This window comes from Scomber scombrus, chromosome 20 (genome assembly GCF_963691925.1).
Source record: "Scomber scombrus chromosome 20, fScoSco1.1, whole genome shotgun sequence".
NCBI classification, from domain to species: Eukaryota; Metazoa; Chordata; class Actinopteri; order Scombriformes; family Scombridae; genus Scomber; species Scomber scombrus.
In genome coordinates, this window is record NC_084989.1 from 7,787,985 (window position 1) to 7,799,251 (window position 11,267).

General features: G+C 38.7%; 1 protein-coding gene across 1 annotated transcript; it reads right to left on the bottom strand.

Annotated features, from left to right (window-relative positions):
* Positions 1 to 20: 20 nt before the first annotated feature.
* Positions 21 to 8,620, bottom strand: tecrl2a (trans-2,3-enoyl-CoA reductase-like 2a). Its single transcript, XM_062441089.1, has 13 exons — positions 8,597 to 8,620; positions 5,072 to 5,122; positions 4,917 to 4,968; positions 4,442 to 4,486; positions 2,495 to 2,598; positions 2,216 to 2,331; positions 1,517 to 1,622; positions 1,013 to 1,085; positions 879 to 922; positions 736 to 793; positions 394 to 482; positions 248 to 293; positions 21 to 148 (listed from the first exon to the last, which is right to left on the bottom strand). Exons 1-13 carry the CDS (start codon positions 8,618 to 8,620, stop codon positions 21 to 23), a joined length of 936 nt encoding a protein of 311 aa, XP_062297073.1.
* Between the last annotated feature and the right edge of the window lie 2,647 nt (positions 8,621 to 11,267).

Genomic DNA, 11,267 nt, shown 5'->3' on the forward strand with positions numbered 1-11,267 from the left:
AGTCCATCTCTCAACCACTGTCAGAGAATCAGAGGTATTATTGCCATCCGGAGGCTGGGGTAGTCTTTGAACTCCCTGCTGTAGGTTCTGTGCTTCCCTTTGGCCCAGATGGTCATTTGAATGAACACCAATAGTGTGTAGAAGGCCACTGCAAGACAAAACATACAAACATTGGACCATGCAGTTTTTGATAGAAAATGACTGGTGTACTAAGTGGATTTACGTGACAAAACGGTAACGTACACACCTGGCAGACACTGGGTCATGATAGAAAAACTCACCCAAGCTCCAACCTATAGTGTGTGTCAAATATACAGGCCGACAAAGAGGTAAATACACAAGCATGGATGATATTTATTACGATGATGCATTAGTATAAATATCCTGTTTTACCTCATACGTGTAGTTTGGACAGGATACGAATAAAAACAGCCATGTGAAGGGGTTCTTAGTTGGCATGGGGAACCTTCTGCTCCTGTATCCTGAGGAACAGTGGTGAGATCAGAAAGAAAAAGTAGTTCATTAAGGTGATAAAACATTTAGTACTTCTCTTGATGATGACAATATAGACACTCATATCATCCATGCTTCCAGTGTGGATCACAGTGGTATCATGGAGCACTAAATGATCAACTTGGAGCAAGTGAATGATGGACAGTCTCAATCAAAACTTGGTATATTCCTTCTTCAACTTCTATGTTTAAGCAGATTTATGTTGTACCATGTTCAACTCACCTTCTCCTCTGAGATTATTCAGAGTCAAGTGAATGGAGAAATTACCCAGCTCACACATCTGGAGCAGAAACACACCCTGTCATATGCAATACTGTATGTACACTGAATTAATGTCACATCCAAATGAATATCAGCATACGTACCATAAATAGGACTAATGCATAGTTCACTTGCAGGTCTCCATAAGCTGTGAAGAGACATAGTCCAGCATCATAAGTTACAGGAAATACAGAGAAAAAGCTTGTGTGTGTGTGTGCATGTGTGTGTATGTACTCACATGGAGGTGTATAAAGAGGGTGGTTGATGTAGTAGGCCAACCAAGCTGAGAAACCCCAATAATAGGCACAATTCTGAGAGAGGACACAATAAATAAAACTCTATGAATATGTGAAAATAAAAGGACCCAAAACACAATTGTTTATATCATTTCATACAATAAATCTGGTGGTTAAAATATTAAAACATGTTGATGTGAACTCTGGAGGTTCAGTTATAGCACAGCTGGTGTTATAATAAACTGAACATTCGTCTGGATTTTAAATTATTCTGTAATTACAGGGGCAGGATATGTAAAGAAAGATGTTGTATAAGGTATATTTCTGAACTACTTCTCATCAACTAGACACTGTACTGGAAACAGTATTTTGTATTAGAAGTCTTTCCCCAATTCTTGGGCTAAAATCAGAACCACAGCAGCTGGCATGGGACAGGTGAATAGAAGCCACTCATTTAAAAAGAGGTGTATATATTAAGAAGTTCTTCTTTTCAAGGGTAGCCTCACCCTGACTATCGTCCTGAGAGGCATGGTCCCGTGGGCGAAACGATGCACAAAGATAGTCTCTATCAACCTCTTCATATAGTGGAAGGTGTGACAGGCACAGGCTAATCTGAGAGACAGAGACGAGAGCAGGGATGGGGTCACAAGTACAAATACATAAAAAGAAATGACTGTCAGTTTGAATTTGAGATTAGAAAAGATGAAATTTTAATGATTCTTGTGATACCAAATTGGTCACGGCAGCAACTTCGGGATTCAGCAAGCAAAGTGTAATTTTCTGTGAATATGATACTTTTCCTGTTTTAATTTTAAAACAGCATTTTAACTTGATGTTTCTTGGTGGAAGGGAATGACCATTAAATGTCCTCCTACAGCCGGACCCAGCTATACTGTAATATATAACCAATGACTACATCACTACTGATTTCAGATTTACATTCACACTTCACTATGACTTTGAAAGTCTGGTGTGTCCAATTTAGTGGCATCTAATGAAATGGTCTTGGCAGAAATGGAATATTATATTCATAAATAGGGGTATTTATTTGGTCGCTATCTGCAACCTCACCACTAGATGCCACTAAATTCTACACACTGGTCCTTTAAACGTGGTTCATTCATGGCAGTAAACTTGCATCAAGTCTGAACGCAGGTTTAAACCCATAGTCTGTGCTGTAGTTGAGGTTTATTTTTCCCACTTACGTTACAACAGGATGGGGACTGGAGGTAAAGGCATATCTGTGTGAATATATGTACGGAACCCGGAAATAAAACAGGAGGTAGGTAAGAAGAGGCCCAATGTACTCCGCCAGAAACACCTGTAAACAAAGGAGCAGAAAAACGTGTTTTTTTTTCTTAAAGCACTACAAAAAAGTTGAATTAACAATGTATAGCATATAGGCAGCTAGACATCCCCAATTTTTTCAGCCTCCTTGAATATATGATTGTATCAGTAGTCTCTGATTGTGCCCTTCTTCTTACCATAGTCCAACCTAACTGTGGACCAAGATCTCTAAAGTACATGGTGGCGGTGGTCCCAACAGGTAGATTCTGTAAGATGTCATTGTCTCTGAGTGATTTCCCCTCTGAAAAATAGGAAAAAAGAATAATTCATATTTGCAAATTTAAAGTTAAAGTTAATGCAGAGAATCAAGTTTATAAAAATCTGTTTTAAATAGTAATTGAAAAGAAGTCATTGAGGTTGGAAGATGAATTTCAACAGCAAGGCTGTTCTGGGATTTTGGGACCCTGAGAGCAAAAGCACTATCAATCTTCTTTAGACTTTAAAAGTAATGAGTAAAACCTTGAAATCAATCCTGAAATTAACTGTTTGGCTTTTTAATGCATGTCGGATTTTTAGCACATATTCTCTCTACCTGAAAACTCACAGGGTCACAGCCACAGATAACACACTGTACTAATTAAATGACATTTTTAGAATATCCTCAAGGGGAACTGGCCCAGATACCTTTTAACCAAATATCTACCCCAAGCTTTTAAGTAATCAGACACAAAGTCCATTCAAAACAAAAGCCCTGCAACATCATATGCTGTAATACAAATACTGTGTAGTGGTCTTTGCAGTTTCTAGTTTGGCTAAAATGAATGGGAAAATGGTGCACGCCAATGGTTTCCACAGTGATGGTGGCTTTGTAAAGACGTGGTGGGCTGTTCATGGCTTTCATTCACCTCCAGAGTGAAGGTAATTGTAAATGTTGTTTAACATTCTAGGTCAAACTGTGCAATGGCAGTGATTTGATTTCAAAATCTCCTATTTCATTCCCCCGTTTATCACGTCAAGGTTTTGCAATATGCATTTTCATTTACATTTATTCATTTGGCAGCAACGTTTTTCCAAAGAGACATAAAAATGAGGTTCAATCCAACCTACGGTGGATCAAAGAGAAGCCTTGGAGATTAAGTGTCTCACATTCACCTGACACAAATGCCACAAGGCTGCAGGTGCATCAAGTAATGTGCTTAGTAAAGTGCCTATCAGATATATCAGATATAAGCAGATATAACAGGTTTTAATGTTAGCTTGGTGAAAACAATAACCCTGCACTCTAAATGCATCTGCATCATTTTTCAGTTATTCCAGAAGCTTTGCTGGAAATGCATGTCTATTAATTGATGTACTTGACATTATGAATGTGGATTCTTTGAATGCTGCACTGGTGAACTAAGCTGGGCCATATACAAGAGGAACAAAAATCTTCAAGACATTTTTTTTTTAGTCCATGAACCCGAAATCTTGTTATTCAGGCACTAATAACACAACCTGCACTAAAGAGTTCACACACAGCTGTTTACGAAAGACTTTTAATGTAAAGAGACGCATTACTTGTGCCAACAGTGGGGTTGTTTACATCCTTAAATGCCCATGTGGCCTTAGTATACAAAAGTGCTATTTGGAGACAGGACCTAACTTCCTAACTTCTCCTGTAGCAAAACATTTTCTTTTTTTTGCTCCAAAAACATTGAGAAAGTACATTGCAATAAGTGATGTGGTAATCTAGATCTACTGCTTTTGAAACTGTTTGGATACATACATTAACACACTATCACTGCATGGACTGAATGAAGAGCTGGATGTAAGGTGCTTCCTCACAAGCTGAGTTGACCCATTATTATTTAACTTGACAATATATAAAATGTGGTATAAAATGCTTTTTGAATGAAGAAAATTTTGATGAAACAAGCAGGTCCTCCTCCTTCAAGCAGTTGAGACTTCTCAGGCCACTGGGACTACCATAAATCCTTACATATTGTTTCAAAGTATTTGTGGGTAATGAAGTTCACATTTTGAACAGTAAACAGTTACCATCCACAGCAATTTAGAGCCGCATCTCCTTACACAGCTTTACTGTTGTTTATTAAACACTAACACATACACATAAAGTTAGTAATCACAACATGATTACTTACTGGGATCGAGCTTCAGTGCCTGCCTTGCTGGATACCAGTGAGGATCTGAGTAGATCAAACACACACACACACACACACGCGTGCGCACAAGGTTGGGCAGAGATAGCATTGCACAAACACATTTTGGCCTCAGGCCTAAAAATAATTGATCACAATGGAATAATGTTGAGCTTTGCTGCTCTGATAGATGCTGACGGCCTCAGGCTTGGGAAACATTTGGTAACATTTCACATCTCTGTGAGTAAGGGATGAAATATGACGTGCTGTCGGATTATTCATTTATTAGTGTATTAATCATCATTTCTATCTGAGAACCATATAACTTTAAGTTTTAGATTGCAGGAAATCTGCAATAGTACAAAAATATATTATTAGAACTAAATTCATTGAACCTGCAGCTTCAAGTACACCAGAGTATTATACAAGACATCTTGATTTTGCTATCAAAGATAACACTAAACCATTGCACACTCACATGATTTGTGAAAAAGGCTCTTGATATCTCCTATAGTAGAGTAAGGGTCCACCTGAATGGAAGAATGAAACAGTGGAAATGTTGACAGTGCTTTGTGTGTCAAATAGTCTAGTGTTGCTATAACCTCGGGATCATTGAGATATGCAAGTACACACCTTATCTAAAAAACAGAGTTGCTCCCTGGTCCTAGCATCAAGGACCTCCACCTGCAGAAAACACAATAAGTACAGTATGTATATATTAGCCAAAAATTTGATGTCGGCCTCTACTGTGCATGCCTCTTCAGCAACAAAACCACAGGCAGTAAAAGCTCACATCACTCTTATAGTAAGTTTTAAAGGTTGTCCCAATCCATTATCACTCAACTGGAAGAATGTCAAAGGTTGTAAACTTGAAACTGCATGTACTTTCTAATAGTGTTTAAATATATATTTTCTGGTTCTTATCTCTGTTGCAAGAGCAAGCAAGAGGCTCATAGGAAACGTGGTCTCAATTTTAAAAACATCAAATCAAATCGCAGCCCCTTTAAATAAAATATGAGATGACTGGAAAGAAAACTGATGGCTGCATGATAACATTGTCCAACAAATCTTCAATCAATCTTCACAGCAGTATGATTATGTAGTTTTCTATGATCCAACCAGAAATATACCAATGAAAATGAAACACAGCTGATGCTGATCGAGTACGGTTACTCTCAATCTGAATAATGAGGCCGGGAGAAAAAAGCCAACGTGTTGTCCTGCTGGTCTCTTGCACACGTCTTTTTCATCTTAATTAGACCATGTCAGTGGTGATGTACAGCATATGCGAGGAGGATGGTGGGTGGCGGTCCACAATTTGCCCTGAAACTGTGCTGCTCAGCAGAGCTGTCCTAGCTAAATTGGTTCCCTCACTGGACAGTGTAATAACCCGCTAATGGATACCTAAAGATTTGCTGAGTGCACAGTCGAGAAAGAGAGAATGAGAATGAGAGAGAGAGAGAGAGAGAGAGAGAGAGAGAGAGAGAGAGAGAGAGAGAGAGAGAGAGAGAGAAGGAGAGAGAGAGAGAGAGAGAAAACTCAACACATATACCATCTGCTGTTTGTACTGCAAAAAACACAAGTTTTGTAAATCGTTTAATCTTTCTTTCCAGACTTTCCAGAAGAGATTGTAATTTAAAATAAATAACAGTTAATTGTCCTCTTTGTGTCAAATGAATGTATTGAATGACATTCTCCTGAAGGCAAAATTACATTTCTTCAAACTTCAACTTCCCAGTTCCTGGTATAAAATATGAGTAGTCTATTTAATCTTGTCAATGTTTTTTCATTGTGTGCTCATGCATTACAGGATCTGAGCACAGGACATGCTGACAGCTCAGTAAAAGGCATCCTGGGAGATGGTTTGTTTTTGCTTTCCATCTGCTAACCTTCCCGACTGCATTCTCGGAGCTCATGCTGTTGCATTTGCATGTTCACGAAGAGCATCGAGGGTGTCATTAGGGCTGTGTGAAGTAAAACAGTGTGCGCTCGTTTGTGCCGTGCCCTTGTAAATCTGATAATCAGACACCTTTGTCCCCACGTGGGATATCAGGGCACTGCTGACAACACAGGTCAGACAGGCCATGTGTGTGCTTGTGGTGTGTTGTGTGTGTGTGTGTCTGTCTGTCTGTGTGTTTGTGTGTGTGTCTGTGTGAGGGGTGGTTTTTCATGGTATGAATATCATTTTCAGTGGTATATGCAGTGTTTTTTTAACTCTTGAGTTTGACATGAAAGGTTATCTGGTTGGTCATTTTCACTATATCAATCAATCCAAATATTGTAATGGATAACAACTGAAGAAGTCTCTTAGCCATAATAGCTCCACTTAATGTGAAAGCTGATGAATGTAATGGGTGATCTTGAACCACAGGACCATTACTTCAAACACTGAGCATATTATTAGCTGCATATGGCTGCCCAGCGTTTACCATCTTTCCTCTTGCTTTCACAGTGGACAGAATTTCTCTTTCAATCAAGGAAAGTAGCCTAATCAATGAAGCACTCAGCTGACTCTTTGCATGCTGCCAGTTGACAGCCTGCCCTAAATTTTCCAAAGCATCGGTCCCAGAATACTCTTCAAAATCCCTCGATCAGCTTCCCTTGACTCTAAAGTAGCTTATGGCTATTTTATCATTTTATCAAACCTTTTTCAAGTGCAAAGAAGGGTGCTAAGCCCTCACTAGCCTATATTTTTGCCCGTTCAAAAAACGTGTAACATGTTCTGAGGTTTAAGGAATAGGGTTCGACTTTTTGGGAAAACTTTTTCACAGAGATGAGAAGATCAATACCACTTTCAAGCCTGTTCGATATGAGGCTATAGCCATCAGCCAATTAGCTTAATTTAGCTTAGCCGAGCAAAAAGACCGAAAACAGAGGCTAGCCTGGCTCCGTCGGAAAGTAACAAAGTCTGCCAACAGCACCAGAAACAGGGTGGCACATAGCTGCTTTTTTTTTTTTTACACTTCAGTTGTTGTACAAAATAAATAAAGACACAACTAGTTGATTAGTGAGCTTTAGATGTGTTGACTGGGGATTTTAGCCACCTTGCAACAGCACCAGGCTAGCCGTTCCCCTCAGTTAACAGCTTTTATGCTAAACTAAGCTAAAAGTGCTAGTGTTAGCTTATTTACCGCACAAATATGCTTGTTTTCATCAACTCTCAGCAAGAGAGTGAGGAAGTGTATTTCCCAAAACATGTACTCCTTTAAAGTTGTACATTTTTACACCAAAAAACAACAAAAACACATCTCTTTTTATCAAGATCAAGAGTTTGCTCAGAATGAATTTTAACACTAAATTAAAGTACATTATTTTTAGTTAAGGTTTGTCACTCGCTTGTAAATATAATAATCACTTTGACTTTGACTTTGCAACACAAATTCCCCTTCAAGCTAGAAAATGTACCTTTTTCATGAACCCATCTAAATATTTGCTAATTTGTCTCACAGCTTTTATGTAACAGCTACTGTAGGCTACTGAGGACATGGCACACTTCCCAGAGCATGTTGTAAATTAGCACAAGTTCATAGGCCTGCTGCACTTACAGCAAATTACTTGTCCACCCCCTTCAATAGTGCTCATCAGGCCCTGTGAGACAAGACTAGAAGCGAGAAAAATCATGATCCTGTTTACTCTAAATCTGACACATAAACTTGGACTTCATATGCTCTCCAGACACTTTAAATTTCTCTATTTTTGGATTTCAGCAAACCGTGATTGTGTCTGTCTAACTCTTTAAGGCTGCTGACCAAAATTGTTACTCTAAAGTCAGAGTGACACTTGAGCACTTCAAGTATCTTGCAATGAGAATGACTGATGAGATGTGTCAACACGTGGTAGTTTATCACGTCTAATCAAATAGGTCATCCTGGTTTTTTGCATTAAATGGGGCTCCGAGCCAGATGTCACAGTATTTGCCAAGTTTCTTAAGATAGTTTGAAGAATCAAAATCATTAAAATAATGAAGAAATTATTAACATGACTTCCCAAATTCTACTTTACTTTTTCTAAATAGTTCTCTAAGAGAGGCTCATGCTCAGATGAGGCCTTATTAAAAAAGTTTATTTTATTAAAAACCTCTATCAGAAAGTGGAAATTAAAAGTCTCAGTTAATCCATTCTGTGGCACTTAACCTTAATACTGTGCATTTCGACTTACCTCAAAGAAGGTGGTCCGGCTCATGGCGGTGGCTTATTATTAATATGTCCTCTGCACAAGCTGAAAAAAATGACCTTAAACATCAATTTAAGCAAACACAACACACACACTCATTCCTCACATACATGCAGAAGTAGTTCCTCTCCATTCGAGGACAAACCCTGGACTGACCCTTTATTTTTTCCCAGCCTCCTTCTCTCTCTCTCTCTCTCTCTCTCTCTCTCTCTCTCTCTCTCTCTCTCTCTCTGTCTCTCTCTCTCTCTCACACACACACACACACATACACACTCTCTCTCTCCCTCACTCACTCTATCTCTCTCCTCTCAGAGATGGGACACAGTATCACCAGAGGCACTCCAGAAACTCTGCACATGGTCTCCCTCCTGCTTTCCCCTGGATCTCCTTTCTGCCAAGGTATCTTTGGAGAAATCACTTGGCAGAGCAAGGTTTGGCTCGAATAAGCAGATGCCCACCTGAGATTGAGACAGCTGAACAACACAAGAATAGACGGATATCAAGGATAATAAACTGAACAAGATGATAAACAGGCTTTTGAGAAACGGGGCCATTGCAAGGAGCTGTACAAATAACAGGAACAACAAAGAAAGCAACCCCAATAAATACAAAAATACATCAAATACATTATTATTATTATACACTGAATTCTCTTGTGAAAAATGCTAAAAACTGAAAACTGAAACATACAACATGAAACCTATAAAAATTCTAGTAATGTATTCAAGCAAATGCCAGGCAAGTGTTATAACATGAAGCACCTTTGCCTTCAGCTGTGGTGCTTAGTTGTGTCAGCAGAAGATGAACCCACCAAGGGTGGACTGAGCACCAAAATATCCCCCTCATGTAGAGGTTGAACTACTGGGGTCAGACTGTATTCCATAAATATGAAGGTTAAAGACAGTTCATTTAAGTGTGTAGTTTATAAAAGAATATGAGAAATTGTTTAAAATGTAAGTGGTGTTCAGGTGAAGGTGTTCTTTAAATGTAATGTTAAACTGACTATTAGAGTTTAATAAAGCAATGATGGGGTTGATGCCTTGAACTCTATAACAGTGTTCTTCAGTCACAGTGCTCAGCAGTTCATGAAATGTATTTTCTATTAACCAGTGCTTTCTGGCACACCCACATATTTCAAGTTTCTACTTTATGGTTTCTTATAAACTTATCTGAGAGCAATGGGAGAAAGCCTGCTGAGGTTTATGTAACTCTGGATGCATCACTTCACATTCTTTCCAACGATATCCTTCTGTGTGGCTTTATAGCTGTGCTCATGTTTTTTACCTGGAAAGCTAACTTTGTTTACCGATTGATTGTGTCAGTCTGTTTTTTAGCAGGTTTTATAATGAATGTTGTAGCAGTAAATGGTTTGTATCCATGAGGAAAGCTGCTTATTAAGCTTGCTGCTTGATGCAATATCTATACATCAAGGAGTAATTGCTTTTTCAGTGTTTCACTTGTACTGAATGAAATAAGAGGAGTTGGTGTACTATAGCCTGTTATGCTGCATTATACAATTGCACCAGCTTTATGCATATCTGAAACTTACTGCAAAGTCACCCACAATATCTTTAAAGATCATTACAATGAAACAACATTTTAGTGTCTAAACATATTATGTTTACACTGCCATTATTATTGAGTCACACTATGGTCAAAAGGTTTCATATTAGATGCATTTAGACCTTATATATGGGTAAACACAAATAATTGTCTGAGTTGTGAATGTCTGAAGCAGTTAAGTGTAGGAGACAACATTTTATTTCACCTGTCATGCACAGTCTTGTTGAGAAATGTCTCCAAGATGTATTTTGTGTTTTCTTTGCCTGCCTAGCCAGGTTTTCTTTTTTAGGCTGCTTTTACCTCTAGTCTCACACATATGCTTGCTCAGCTGTGTTTTCTCCACTTGTCCCCTTCAAAAAATGGATGCAGACAATGAAAATCAAGTTGGACATGTATTCATGCTGCCATTTTGCTACCTGAGGGGATTTTTCAATTTGTGGTGAAGGGGGGGGGGGGGGGCTCTTACAAACAAAGCTGGACCAGACCTAAGGAAAACATAAACCAAGCTAGACAGCAAGCATTTGAACAGTCTGTAATTTACTAACTAGTCTAACTATATAGAAATGAATATGAGCAGTTGACTGACTCATCTGCTAGTGCCAAAAAGTGATATGGTTGAAAGCTAACGACATCATTTAAATGAAACAACTGAAGAGTAAGCTTGTTTGTCATTGTTGCTAATGATATCAGACTGGTTAATCAGCACCAAGTTCTGTTAACAAGCAAACAAGATGACCAACAGCCACAAATGCAGTGGGACGTTACCACATGGGTACTTCATCTCCGTGAAAGAAAGAAGATAACCTGAGTCAGATACAGCTTCTTTCTCTCTCTGTCTCATTGGCCTCTAATTTCTTTTCTAATGGTTCAATGTTTCTCTGTGGCTTCTGTGTGAATTTATGTCCTTAACAAGAATGCAGCGGAGAGATGATATAATGTGCTTTACGAGTCTGATTCACTTGGAGTTTATACAGTTTTTAATTGAGTGGTTGTTCAGTCACCTGTTGATGTTGTGTGATTTGTGAATGAGAGTGAAGGAGGTCTGGCTGCTTGCTTGTGAGAATTTCTTCATTGTTTGTTTTAAGGTGAGCCG